A 15,023-nucleotide genomic window follows, 5' to 3' on the forward strand; every position below is an offset into this window, starting at 1 on the left:
GACCACCAAAATAAAAGAAATCACCACCAAAAAACCAAAAATCACCATCGGCAAACGAAAATCACCATACTCAACCACTATTTCTCGCTACCAGATCCAGCCACCAACTCCGACAACCGACATCATAACGAAATTACGAGATAAAATTTAAATCAACACAAATAAATTATAAACGCCACAATAGTCACACTTCCTCCTCCAAAATCACCAAAATCGACACAACCATCATAAAATTCAGCAAAACTTAATGGATTACTAGTTTCAGGTCTAAATTTAATTAGTCGAAGTTTTTTCGGAGAAAAATCATATCTGGATCGGAGTTTCAGATCTTAAAGCGTGGTCGCAGGGAGTTGACACCGAAAATGGGCGGAGTTAGTGGTGAAAAAGAGGCTGGCGAGGTTAATGATGAATAAGGGAGGGAGTGAGGGGGGAGAGAGAGATGATGATGATGACCAGATTTGTGTTTATCGGCGTGGAGGGTGGTAGTAGGCGGCAGGCGGTGGTGCGAGGTTGGAGCGATGGTGGTAGTGGGTGGGAGCAGTCGGTGGTGATGGTGGGTGGAGAGAAATGAGGTGGTTGTGAGAGATGAAGTAAAAAAGTAAATTTTAAAAAATTAATTGGATGGCTACGATTTAATTTGGATAAAAGAATATATGGCTGAGATTAGATCTCAGTTCTCATATTAATGGGGGTTCTCATATCAGTAACTCCCCACATACTGTAATTTTAGTTGGAAGATTTATAATTCAAGTTCGTATGATAAAATGGGTTTCGAGTTCAGAAAAATATTAAAATATAATATGGGCCTCATTTAGAAGTTTCTAGTGTTTTTAAATGTTTTTTCCTTATACAATCTTGCATAGACGTTTATCGCAAGTTTTTGAATATTAGAAAATATGAAAGCATATACAAGTTTTGTAGATGTGAATGTGATAATTCGGGGTCAACGATTCGTAGGCTTGAATGTTTGACCAATCAAAATTGCATTGATACAGATTTACGTTAATATTCATTTTAGTTGTTATATTTAAATATTATGCAATTAATTTTAATAAAATTTATTAATATTTATTATGAAATAAGAAAATAAAAAAAATGTATCATTGATTTTAGGTTTCTGAGTAGTTGTAACTTCATACAACTTGTAGTAGTAGCTAAAATCAGGTCATTTAAGTTTGGATGTTTTCTTCTTATCGGTTCACTTAATACTGAAGGAAATGAAACAATTTGGACATGAAATGTTATACTCTATTACCTAATAGCTAATTTGTTTTGGTGGTGCATTGACCTCTCAACTGTAATGGTACAATTATATAACCGATGAATTTCTTCTTCTTTTTATTTTTCAATTTGAAGACCAATATTTAGTGTTCCTGGTACTTTTACCAAGATGATCGATAACTCTCCTTGTCTTAAAATTTTGAATTGAAAGGAACTGCTGGGGATTGGGGAAGTGCATGCGGATAAATAGCAGTTTTAGTTTAAGTTTTTAAGAAAGTAGAGTGACCTCTCTTCTCTACATCTGTGTGCAACAAACTCGAAATGACCTCTACCTACTGCTATCTTCCAAAATCTTATCAATAATTTGCCCCACCACTTGGTGGCTGCCCTGCTTGCTCGCTCACTTTTTTACTCCCCCCATTATGTCATTATTATTAGTGTGCTCTTTGTTCAACTTATTGCTTCCAATTCTGGGCAACTCTTTGTGTTTGAAATGTCGTGTGCTTGTGCATCTTTAGCATTATAAAGCACCCAAAATCTTACTTTTAGTTGTCATGTTTTGCAAAAATACACACATATTATGAACTATTAAATTCTTTATTTTATTTTCATGTTTCCCCTTAGCTATTACATTTAATTATAGAGTGATGAGTGTCTATATTAATTTAAGAGTCAACCATTAAAATTAGAAATATAAGGATATAGATGAAAAGAAAATTCCATAAAAATATATTGAAATGCAAAATGTGACAATTATTAGGAGACAGTTTTATTTTTTTGGGACAACTAAATGCATATTTGTGCTTTGTCTGTTTTGTGACTGTTTGGATGCAGTACTATATTTGTTTGTGATTTTGGACCTTTAGACGTCTTACCTTCGACGTAAAATTAAGGCAGAGGAATGAATCATCAAACATATTTATCTACGGTCCGTATTATAAGCACGGTTGTAGAATTCAAAAATATGAATTAGTTGGTTGAAATATTAATTTTTTATTTATCAAAATTTTGAAATTACTGAAGTTTTTTTAATAAATTTTTTGTTTTAATATTTGTAAAATAATATTTAATATATCCTCCTATTAATAATGAATACATCATTCAAAAATAATTTATAACGACAAATTAGATTTTTAAAATCGAAATGATCAGAAATATTTTTTATAATTTTTTCTGCGATTTTAAAAAATCAAAGAATACGAAATTAACCCAAAGTTAAGTCAATTTTTAATAAAAATTCATACTTATTTTGTAAATAAAAAGGTTAATTTTATTTTTATACAACAAATTATGGTCTTTCTTCAAGAAAAAACTCTCTTACATAAAAACCCGGTGAAAACTCTTGATTCCATCATAAAATTTCATTAAATTAATTGCTAATGTAAAATAATAATTATATTTAAATATAAAAAAATGGTTGACAATTGAAATTTGAAAAAATAAATTGATTTTAAATTTAATAATATCATGATATAATTTTGCATATGTGTACTTTTACTATGATTTTACCACAAAAGCACTTGAAAGTATTTTCATCAAATTTCAATAATTTTTTAAATAAAAAAATTGTACAACTTCATTCTTAATGGTAATGAAAATTTGTAATTATATATATTAAAAAATGCAATAAATTATATATTCATATTTTTTAAATAAATAATGTTTCTTTAGATTCTTGTAAGAGCAAGTCTAATAGCTTTTTTTTAAATGAGCTTTAAGTTCAAATGTAAGAAATTTGACTTAAATAGTGTCTTAGTGATTTTTTCAATCATTCATGTCTTATCTTTGAAGAACTACCGGCCCTCCTTATTTCACTTTTATTAATAAAATATTTATTTTCCATTCATTCTTTAATATTTTTTTCTCTCACTTTCTTCCCCTTTTTCTTCATATTTTTTAAAATTTCAATTTTATAATTAATAAAATAATGAAAAGAGATGGGCTTAAAAATCATTATTAAAGTTGAAATATAAGATTATGTCTTAATTTAATAAGAGTTGAATTAATATTTATAAGAAGGCTACTGTGGGACTTGGTGCAAGGGACAAGGGAGCCCTCCACCCATATTACCCAACAAATCATAACTTGAGAAACTTTAATTTTTTTTTTTCTTTTCAAAATAATGATTATAAATAAGTTAGTTGGATTCCTAACTTATGCAACTTGGGTTCAAAAGAATTTTATCCTTAAACTTTCGTGTTGGGCCATAAATCTTAAAAAAAAAATTAACAAATTTTTAAAAATTTTAGTTGCTAGATATACGGGCCTCAAATGGAGAAAAAACTGGACTAGACCTAAACAGAAGTGAATAACAACAGTCGGCCCAAAGGCTTTCCTACTTCCACACTATTGAGATTTGAGACGCGGATACCAACACTAGTACTAGTACTTTGAAAATACTCCAGTTCCGTTGGAGTTCTTGTCCTTGAAAATTCTCACAAGGGTTTATTCATATTCTACAAATATCAAAAGGGCTCTCTTTATTTTTCAAAAAAAATGAGTGACCTTGAAACCAAAGTGAAAATGGATCCGAAAGTTTCTCCCATTGTAATTGATGACATTATTGATCTGAATTATGATGATGGTGTTGAAGAGGGCACTCCTTTGAGACCCATTTTTTGTTTAAAGAATAGAAATAATTTGAAGGATTTTGAAGATAAAGAAGATTGTTTCATTCTTGATTTTGACCCTGATGAGTCTTTGAGTATTTCTAAGCTTTCTGTTTCTGGAAATGCTGATGGCTCTCCTGATGTTACTGTTGTCGCTGAGAAAGGACAGGTTTTTATGATTACATTTTGTATCTATTGTTTTGTATTGAGTTTGAGTATGTATTGTTTTTTTATCCCTTTTGTTTTCTTGATTTTCTTGAATCAGGGTTTGGGGTTTTTGTGATTGATTTGTGTGTTTATGACTATGTGTTTGTGTTTATGTGTAGGTGGCTTGTAGAGATTTTCCGCATTCAAGGCATTGTTGTGCCAAGTTTCCGTTTAGTACTACCAATCACGAAAGCTTCTGTAAACTGGTAAATTAAGTTTCGTTAGTGTTTGCTATATGGATTGTCTCGAATTTAATTGTTTTTGACTTTGAGAAAGGATTAGAGCAACAGCTTGTTGCTGGCTTTGACATTGTTGGATGTGTTGTAAACGTTGTTGTGTTATGTGTGTGTGTTGTGTAATGTATAGTGTTTTATTGAAAGTTTTGGGCTTTGTTTGTTATACTGTGTTTGAATTTCTGTTCTATTGCTTTTAAATTTGGTTGGTTGTAGTGCTATTGCTTTGTGTGCGACATAGCAGCTCCTTGCAAAAATTGGAATGGATCGAGTGGGCATTGTCATGCTATAAATAATGAAAGTTGGAATTCACAGAGGAAAGCTATGCAAAAGCTCCATAATGCTGTCAACTAAATCTAAAATCTCTTTCGCAGCCTTTTGCTTTACTATAGTATCCAACTTCTAAGTTTTCTAGCTATCAGTTGTTAAGGGTACTTTAATGTATATTCTTAATTACGGGAACCATGTTGGCTCGGTGAAAGTGATTGTTCCGTGAAGTTGTAAGTCTCAAACTAGCATTGTCTTGATGACTGATTGAGCTAATCTCATTTTGATTTGTTGAAGATGTACATTTGCTTATGCTACCATATAAATGTCAAGCTCATGATTTGTTCTTCATTGTCATTAAGTACAAACTTCTCTTTCTGTGTCAAGCCTTTATACATCTTGATTAGAAAACGTTGGTAATAAGAAATTAGCTGAATAAACATAAAATGTAAGCTTACTATTTTTTATTTCGGTTTCGTTGATAGAAGAACATCCTGACTCTATAGGGGCGCTAGCGGTTGATCGGCCTTTGAGCCCAATTACTGGTACAACTTATTGGCCGGCTAAGATATAAATGATATATGCGAGTTTGTTTGTATAAAATTGAAATAAAGAATGAAAAAGTGAACTGTAGTTTTCTGTAGTTTGTTGTTTGTACTAAATGAATTACAGATTGCAAATTATTAGTGAAGGCATGTATTATTTACGTGTGCATTTTTAGTGAATGCCTCTACTATAATTTGTCAATTGTAGCTAGAGATGTCTCTGGTAAGATTGAAAGATGTTGCAGTCAGGGTGCGATTCTAATAGATATGGGTTTCGTCGATGGAGTTGGTTAGTGTTTGATTTGTTAATTTTTCTTGTCGGAAGGAAGGTAGAAATATACAGCTTGTTGCATTTGATTCTCCCTTGATTCCGGAAGAACGAGTTACGAATGTAGATAAAAACTGTGAACAAAATTGAAGGGAGACGAGAGGAAGGATTGATATAAACAGGGTGCTTTTATAGTTGAATTTTAGTGTGTTTGAGTTGGGTTGAACGGAGTGTAGTGCAAAATTAACTAGTAGAATAGCAAAGCATATGTTTTGACATCTTGTTTTCCAACAACAGCTTGTGTTTTATTTCTTAAGCACTTGCTTTCTATTTATAATGAGATCTCATTCTTCACCTTATTATTTAAAAAAAGATCTGGTTTTTAAATTCAGGGTGCGAGTTTAATGTACATATCTAGAGGATAATTAATTTGAACAACGGAAATGTATAGTGGCCGAGAATAAATTTACAAAGTGCACACCACAAAAAATCGTTTTGTTAAATAAAGGAGAAAATATTGCCACACTTAAATGAATAGTCCTGAAAAAGGAAATACTAGTTTTTTCTCCTTACTTTCCAGATTGCATATATTTTTTTGAGAAATGAAGCACTGTAAATTCATAATGAATTTTACAATTTGAGAATTGGAACATGACGCAATGGGGATGTCAAAAAATATTCTTAATAATATATCATACATTACTTGTTTTTATTTGTGGACATGAATATAACACACAATTCAGAAATTTTGGCATTTATCTTACAAATTAGGCATTTCGGAAGAAAGTGAAGGATTAGTTTGTTTAACAGTTTGCAATTTCACAAAGAAATAATAAAAAATTAAAAACTAGTTAATATTGAAATTTTGAAAAAGGTTAAAATTGGGCCTGAGATGGGATGTACATAGTAAAAGTGGGCATGGGCTTGATTTTGAAGGCTGGGCCAAGAAAAAATAGCAGCCCTAGGAGATAAAAAAGCCGGTCAATGAGTGAGGTGGGAGAGTGTGTAATCCTAAAGCAAAAGTCTATGTTGTTCAGCTCAACTGAGAGAGATAGAGAGAGAGAGAGAGTGAGAGAGAGAGTGAGAGAGAGATTTTAAACATGCCTGGACCAGTTGTTGAGGAGCTTGAGATCCAGAAGGAACTTGAGGTTTCGCATTTCTTTATTACTTTTTTCCTTCTTTTATGATGTACAAAATAATATTCTATTAATAAATGTGTGATTAAATAATTTGTATAGAATGAAGAGCCAATAGTAGAGGACGTTAAGGAAGAAGATGACCATGATGATGCTGATTCTGATGACGAAGACGACGATGATGACAAGGAAGAAGATGGCACACCAGGTCTCTTTTTAATAATTCGTGATTCTTTGTTATTTAAAGCATCTTTTGGTGAATTTAATTTTCTGCTTTAATTTCGATCATTTCTTTTTATATTAATCATTTTAAGCTGTTTAATTGATTCACCTGCTCTGCTATAATTCGCGTGCCTAAATTTAACTATGGGAGAAGTGTCATTTTACTTTTACAGTTGTTAATTACCCCCTTCCGTCACACTGTACTAGTCTACAATGTATTATGTACCTTTACGAACACCTGCATTTTCAACTCAACAACATTTAGCCAATTCAAATTATAGTTAAATTGTGTCTATCTTGTTAAACTGTGCATACAGTTTTGTTAATTTCTCATTTTGTACCTTCACTTTTATTTTAATGCTATATCGCACTTCTTTGTTGTGTCATGATATCGTTTTGTGTAAATTATTCAGGTTTTTCCGCAAAATTAGTACTTTAATCCCATTTAATACTACTGGGTTTGTCATATTGCGTATCATCCCACTGTCCACTATTGGGTGTCTTGCAATGTTATTCTGCCTAGAAGAGCACATAAGGTCCTATTTGGGTGATGCTTATATTGTATTCTTCAGTAGTTTATTCTGTTATAAATTTCAGTTTCATATTATTTTTTTCAATGATTGGTCAGCCATTTTTTAGGCACCTAAAAATATCACTGGCAGAGAAATTGTTGCATGGTTGTTTTTGTTGCTGATGTTTTCTAAATCTGATATATGTGCAATGGTATAAAAAAATTACTGCATCATTGTTTATAGTATATTAGCCGACCATCTATCATTGTTTGCTGATACATTATGTTGTATGCTTGTGTCCGTGCTTATTTGCACTAGTTATTGTTGAAGTATTTTCGTCGACTATCTTGAATATTCATCGTCGTTTACTGGGACAAGGTGTTATATACTTAATACTTGCATCCATGCTTAATCATACAATACATTGTTCTCTGTCTCTCTGTTTACCTAAGTCATTAACCAGAGCTGCTTTTAATTGTTCTGGAGATACCAAACCGTAGTTTCTTCTTTCTTTTTAACTCTAAGGGGTAGATGATTAATGCAAAACATGTCGATAAGAAAAGGATGCAAGTTCATTTTTGTGCATTTTTAGTTCCTGATGTGTCTCCTGAAATGTATTTGAATAGTGAGTTGATTTGCAGGTGGTAGTGATAGTTCAAAGCAGAGCAGAAGTGAGAAGAAGAGTCGTAAAGCAATGTTGAAGCTCGGCATGAAACCGGTGACAGGTGTTAGCAGGGTCACTATCAAGAGAACTAAAAACGTAAGTCAATGTTATAGCCTTATTCTTATTTCAATTATTTTGCTAATAATTGTGAGCTTTCTTAAAGTGTACATGTGTTTCAGATATTATTCTTCATCTCAAAACCCGATGTATTCAAAAGCCCAAATTCTGAAACTTATATTATATTTGGGGAGGCAAAGATAGAGGATTTGAGCTCTCAGCTACAAACACAAGCTGCCCAACAGTTTAAGATGCCGGACATAGGATCTGTGATGGCAAAGGCGGAACTTCCTAGTATAGCTCAGGCTGACGAAGAGGAAGAAGTTGATGAGCCTGGTGTGAATGACCGTGACATTGAATTGGTAATGACGCAAGCAGGAGTCTCAAGAAACAAGGCTGTCAAGGCTCTCAAGACACATGAAGGAGACATAGTCAGTGCTATAATGGAACTTACAACTTAGGTACAATTTCAGACTTTCCTTGAAGAGCTAGTTTTTCTGGGTTTTGGAACTAATGATATTTATATTATTGTTGCTGTTTTAGCACATTTTGTTGAATATTTACCCGGTTTCATAAGGAGGCTTGCAAGTGCTATTGTTGTTCATTGATAGTTCTGCAATTTTTTCCATGATGCTTATTTGGTTTGTCGGTATATCTAAATGTAACTAGAGAAGAAGACTGGGTGTAATTATGTTTGACAAAATTCTTGTCATATTAAAATACGGAGGACGGGAAGAACAAATAAGTTTTTCCCCGGGTTCAATAGTCGTTCGCGTTGATATTCTCTCGGTTTGATCTCCAATATTCTAATTATTATTTTATATATAAAATAGCTTTGTTGGGATTTGAGTGCAATGATATAAAAAGAACTTCATGTTCTTACAAACCATAAGCAGGAATCCTCAGTTACTCCATATAAGGTGGACTATTTCTAGCTGATATCATCATAATCACTTATGTCAGCACATAAAGACATTCTCTCCTGTAGTTTCAATTAATGACCCTACAAGTAGCTCTAATTTCACCCGGCTTTCCTGTTAGTACGCCAATCCGGCCCATCTTTACCATTGCTGCAGCAAACTTAGACCTCCAAAACATTGGATTCATAGCATTTTGTGCTACTTGGTTTGTTGTCATTGGACTGCTCAGTAGAGTTTGATCTGAGTTATGTAATCCTCTATTTGCCAAAACGTCCATGTAGTAGTCAGTATCTGCCATTGCTGGACTAGATGGATTTATCGGCACAGTAAAGTTGCCCATATTTGGACTTCTCTGTGGACATTGCTGCTTTAGCTGTACAGCATATAGTGGATCCATGCTAGGGTCCTGCATGCTTGTGGTGTTGTAATTTGTAATTATACAGTCTGTTACTGAATGATGTGCAATGAGAGCGGCCAATGGTGTGAGCACCTGTTGCAAATGCTCATATTTATAAGTTCATTGTAGCTTATATGTAATTTTGGTGAAATATTGAAGCAAGACTATTAGTTCTTAGAGATTAATGATTAGTTTCTTGATTAATTATTCACCAGATAGTGTAACCATTTCTTCCTGGGTTAGTCCTCGGTTTGCAAAGGATTGAGTTAGTTGATTAAGGTTGTCTGATGGGGCAGGTAGGCTGCTGGATGCCTCTGAAGCTAATGATACTCTCCCATCTTTTCTTCCAGCTGGTACATCATAGCCAATCCCTCCGGTCTGGGTATGAGTAGAAATATGTTAATTAGTTAACATGCATTTTATGAATGGAACTATGTGATGTGCAAACTGCTGTGTTTTTGGGGCAATGTCCAGTAGGATCATGACTATTTAGATCCAACACACGAAATCAAACTCTTTAGTTATAGGCTTTTAGCTGCTTTGTTAATTAGAAAACTAAACCCCTATATATCAGAAGTTAATGCAAGCCAAGATCTTACCATCTCTATGCTATCGCGTGCAGCAAATGCTACTATATCGGCACATGAGACCACTCCTCTGCACATTGCTTCGAGCTTAGCCTTTGCATTGTCAATGACTTCAAATCCTCTGAGACTAGGATTATTTGTTGGTGAATCCTTTTCTGCGCTGTTTGATGCTGTTGAGTCTATGGGCCCTGATCCGTCACAGCCCTAGAGTACATGTAACCATCATCCCTCTTAGAACAGTCATGTACATGCATAAAATGTAAACATGCGTCGTTTTTTGAAGAAATTGTCTGTTAAGGTAAATATTGATATGCATGTTTTTCAGAGTTGGGGCCAAAATGACACGTAATTAAATTGAAAATAGGAAGAAAACAGTTGTCCTTGTGGTAAAATGCATAATATAAGCATGTAGGTAAGTGATTAATGATATTTAAAGTTTAAAAATGCTTACCCTAACAAAACAGTCATGAAAATGGAGTCTAACAAGACCAGCAGCAAGTCCAGGGTCCCTGTAATAGGCATTTCTAACCTCATCTTTGACTATATACTCCGCCATGCCACAAGTATTGCCATAATATCCAACCTCAAGCTGAGCTTCCAGTTCCTTAAAATTATATGAAATCAAAACCATAATCATGAAAAAGTTAATTACTGAGAGCGAACTCATTTTTTTGTTCCGAGTACTTGGTTTCTACTTACTGATCATATGTTCAAGCCTTTGGTTACTACTACATGTTTATATAGTGAGAAACAAGTGCTTTGCATATTGGCCTATTGAGTACGTCTTTTTAGTGCGGGAGGGAGCTTTTGTTTTTCTTATTTGTTTAGCTAAACATGATCACTACTCACTAGTCACTACTAAGTGGTAGCAAAAAAAAAAGAAGAGTAAAGATAACTGGCGTGGGTTCGACTTCTCAGACAAGCATATAGATTAGCATCTTATCATTCAATTATCAAAATGTTACCGCACTTACTAAAACAGATTCATGCATAAAATTGCTTAATCTTAAACTTCATGGGATTGCTTACACTGACTTGAGCGCACTTAATCTGTAATAATGCAACTGAGAGCTCTTTACCTTGTTCAACAAAGATTAATCTTATTGGGTAGTGTCAAACCAAGTATCACATTAAATATTGTAGTGAAAAAAAAAATCTTTTCCATATAAACAGTGAGATAAACTCTATTATTGTAGTGAGATAAACTCTATTATTGTGACGAGGTCTTTTGAGATGTATTGAAAAATAAATCGGTGTAAGACACGGTTCAAAGGAGATGATATTATATTGTTATTTTTAGTGTGGAGTTATGGTGTCGACGGCCCAACAAATCCAACTAAGAATATTTATCATTCGTCTTCTTTGATCTTATTTGAGAGTTACAATGGTGGTCATTAACACTGACGTCCCTTACCTTCATTTCAAATCGGTAAGGATGGAGTGGGTCGGCTATTGTTTAAGTCTATATCCCGTCTTTTTATCCTTTGTAATCACATCTATGTAGGTATTTTTCACAGTCAAAGTCCATGATTAGCTTAATTATGAAATATTATGGAAGGTTGACATTTCCACGAGTAAAACATATTACTGCATTTTGCCTGTACATTGGTTGTAGTCCTGCTATTGACATAACATATATGTTGTGGATGCACCACCGCCCGTCCCACTCTTGCAAGTGACCCTCTCTACATCGTACAGGTGACGATATCCTTCTCCAAAAGCTTTTCTTTTTGATGCATAACCAAAATTTTAGTGATGGGTTTTGACACAGTAGAATCTGAATGAGCACATCGGGTGTTTCTTGAGGCTGACCTACATAAATAAGTGTTTGGAGGCTGACCTACATAAATAAGTGTTTGGATAATGTTACGTATAAGTGGATGATGTGTTTGATAAATTATAACTTATAAGTTATACTCCTCTCCCTCTTTCTCATTTATTTTTATACATTTTTCTTTTTTGGACCATTCAATTATATATATTTCAACATTTACCAAAAATAGTAAAAAATTTAATAATATAAAATTCAACTACATCTGATACTTTCTCCCCCTACACTCACTTTATTCATGCTCTCACCACTCTACCCAATTTTATACTTTCTTCTTACTAAATTTATATTTTTTCTTTATCTCTCATCTCAGTATCTTACCAAAATTTCCGAAAGTAACATTATTTTACTATTATGTCTTGTGCTCTGTGCCCAAACCATTTGTATACAAATGGCTGGGACGGAGCGAGTATTTTTTTTGAAACAAACTTTAAATATAAATTACTAATTACATGAATTAAAATTTTAAAAACATGAATATAAAATAAAAGTGGAAAATATTAAAATAAAGATAACGACCTCAGAATAAAATTATAAAATTTACACAATTTATTTCGACGAAAATAAGATTATATTATTAATTCGGGTAAAAGAAAAAAACTAAATATAATTAAAATTATTTATATAACTAAATATAAATAAAATTCGGAAGAAATGATATGCAATCGTATAATATTTTTAAACTATAACTTATAAATATTACATAAAAATATAATATTTTAATATATTTTTATTAATAATTTGCTTAATTCCTAATTTACTTTCTTAACTATTTAAATTTATATTACAAATAATAGGCTCATCTTCCCGGAATGGGGTTACTTGACAAGAAAGTAAATCATCCTTAACTTTCAGATTTTGAACATATAAGTCAGAAATGGTCAGGTAAATGAATATTGCCAACAGGTGCAAGAAATATGATTGGATTCATAACTCATATATGGAGCATATGTGAAGCGCCAAACATGCACAGTACAACTCCAACAACACATGAGGTCATGTTTAAATAGACTCCTCTTTATGTGCGGGTTAAATGGCTATTTCGTCATTAAAGTGATATGTACTTATATTCAAAAAATTTGTAATTGGGTAACTAAACCTCTATTTAATATTAATTGGGTACTTAAACTATAAAATAACTTTCACTGCCGTTAAATTGTTTTGACTTTTAACGGAATCTGTTAAACTTAACAGATCAATTGTCATACCAGATAAAATAAGTACCTATTTGCAAGTTGGGCTCCACTTCAGTGACCAAATTGTCATTTCACAATCTTTTCCAATAAATACTTAAACACTCCATCTCTATTCATTAAACAACTCTATCCATTAAACAATATACAATGAATTACAATTGTTAGAAAATGATCTAATACGAGTTGAATTTTAAATTGGATGTATTTTTAATTGATATAACTATTGTTCATATGTACATGAAAATGAGTTTTTCTCTCCTAAATATGTGAGAGTTTTTCTTTTTCTCGCCTAATTCAAAATCATTCAGAATTTGTGAGAGCTTTATTGTGAACAATGGCAGAAAGAGACGACATTAATACTAATCTTCAACGATTAGGAATTGATGATGAGGAGAATGAAGGCTTTATATTGGATGAAGAAGTGGATGAGAATGTCAATAAATATGGGCTTTGTCTTGTTGGGAGATTGCTGATAGAAAAAAACATTAACAACAGAGTCATGAAGTCCAGGATAACAGATGTGTGGAGGCCGACAATGGGGCTAAATATCAAGGATCTAGAACAAGGCATGTTCCTGTTTCAATTCTTCAAGAAAGAAGATATGCAGTGGGTTACCAAAGGAGGCCCATGGTCATTCGATAATGCAATGCTGGCTCTGGAAAAAGTTCAAGCAGGGGAAAATCCAGCAACGATAAAACCATGTTCTCTGAATATCTGGATCCAACTATACAATATCCCAATAGGTTATATGCTAGAATCAGTGGGGAAGCAACTTGGAAATTTCTTTGGAGAATTTCTGGAATATGATGCAAAAAATAACACGTCAATCTGGAGGGAATGCATGAGGGTGCGTATTAAAATTGATGTACGTAACTCCTTAAAAGGCGAAAGAAGTTTGTCAAGTAGGATGGATCAGAGATTATATGATTGAGTGTAAATACGAAAGGTTGGGCAAATTTTGCTTCCAATGTGGAATAATAACTCACACAGATAGATTCTGCAAGAATAGTATGAATGGAGGTGAGGATAGTCTGACAAAAGATTGGGGTAGTTGGCTCCGAGCACCACCACACAAGGTGGCGGGGAAAACTTAAAGAAAATGGTTGAGGAGTGTTAGGTCACACAACACTGTAGAAGGGGGTTGAATACAGTGTTTATACAATCAAATCGATTTAACACAAGTATGTAACAAAGATCAAGTATATTGAATAAACTCTGTTACAATAAGAACTGTTGTTCTCTCTTAGTGATGAACAAATATCACTAAGAGCTGCTAGGTTACAATGTATAATCTTCTCGATAATAATAACACATATAGTGTAAACCCTAAGTCTGTGTTTATATAGTACACAGTTACAAGATAACTTCTAATTGATATGGAATACAATTCTGTCTCCTAAAATACATCAATCAGATATCTTCTACAAGTCTTCCAGTCTTCTAACTCTTTCCATGCATATCTTCTTTTATTTTAGTCTTGATCTTCTCCTGTAAATCAGCTTCCTTCCTTAACTGTAAGACTTCCCGCACTTAAGTTCTGATATGACCTTAAGTTCTGATATTAAGTTCTGACTTCCATTAAGTCCTGATTTCAGTAAATCCTGATATGTCCTGTTTGTTAAGATCTGAAAACTAAACATGAATCACATTAGACATGACATCTCAAATATATCTAACAATCTCCCCCAACTTATAAATTATGCAAAATATACAAGTTAATAGATTTGATGATGTAAAAAACCTTCAAGTACAAATGCAAATAAGAGTTTAACTAGATAACTAACTACAACTTATAGTCCTTGTAGATTTTACCAATCTCAGTGAGTCAATCTGAATCCATAATGATTCTTGGCAAAGCTTGATATCGGCTTTTCTTCTTTACTCCTCAGGACTTGAGACATTGTAGCTTTAACTTGCTTCATCTCTTCATCTTGACTCCCAATCTGGTAGATTGCAGTCCTTAAAGCAGAGATAAGGTTTCTTTCTAAACCATCATTCAGTCTTATTACCCTAGGATGAGAAGAATCTTCATTGTAGCACAGACATTTCTCATTCAGTAACACTTCAAGCTTAGCAGAATCCTTCTTCATTGGAGTTTCACTTCCATCATCTTCAACAATACTAGGAATGAATTCTGTAACTCTTGAACCA

At 33.0% G+C, this 15,023-nt stretch overlaps 3 protein-coding genes and 1 pseudogene across 3 annotated transcripts; 3 read left to right on the forward strand and 1 right to left on the reverse strand.

Annotated features, from left to right (window-relative positions):
• Positions 1–3,597: 3,597 nt before the first annotated feature.
• On the forward strand, positions 3,598–4,888 carry LOC141706238 (RPM1 interacting protein 13-like). Its single transcript, XM_074509049.1, has 3 exons — positions 3,598–3,999; positions 4,157–4,243; positions 4,487–4,888. Exons 1-3 carry the CDS (start codon positions 3,718–3,720, stop codon positions 4,622–4,624), a joined length of 507 nt encoding a protein of 168 aa, XP_074365150.1. The 5' UTR covers positions 3,598–3,717; the 3' UTR covers positions 4,625–4,888.
• A 1,451-nt stretch (positions 4,889–6,339) lies between these two features.
• On the forward strand, positions 6,340–8,533 carry LOC141708315 (nascent polypeptide-associated complex subunit alpha-like protein 2). Its single transcript, XM_074511877.1, has 4 exons — positions 6,340–6,498; positions 6,589–6,694; positions 7,862–7,980; positions 8,064–8,533. Exons 1-4 carry the CDS (start codon positions 6,451–6,453, stop codon positions 8,400–8,402), a joined length of 612 nt encoding a protein of 203 aa, XP_074367978.1. The 5' UTR covers positions 6,340–6,450; the 3' UTR covers positions 8,403–8,533.
• Positions 8,534–8,849: 316 nt separating this feature from the next.
• LOC141708314 (peroxidase 5-like) lies at positions 8,850–10,626 on the reverse strand (annotated as a pseudogene).
• A 2,580-nt stretch (positions 10,627–13,206) lies between these two features.
• Positions 13,207–13,803, forward strand: LOC141699588 (uncharacterized). The gene has a single exon (XM_074503502.1). The coding sequence runs from the start codon at positions 13,207–13,209 to the stop codon at positions 13,801–13,803; it is 597 nt and encodes a 198-aa protein (XP_074359603.1).
• The last annotated feature ends 1,220 nt before the right edge of the window (positions 13,804–15,023 follow it).

The sequence above is a fragment of the Apium graveolens genome, chromosome 2 (assembly GCF_009905375.1).
Source record: "Apium graveolens cultivar Ventura chromosome 2, ASM990537v1, whole genome shotgun sequence".
Classification (NCBI taxonomy): domain Eukaryota; kingdom Viridiplantae; phylum Streptophyta; class Magnoliopsida; order Apiales; family Apiaceae; genus Apium; species Apium graveolens.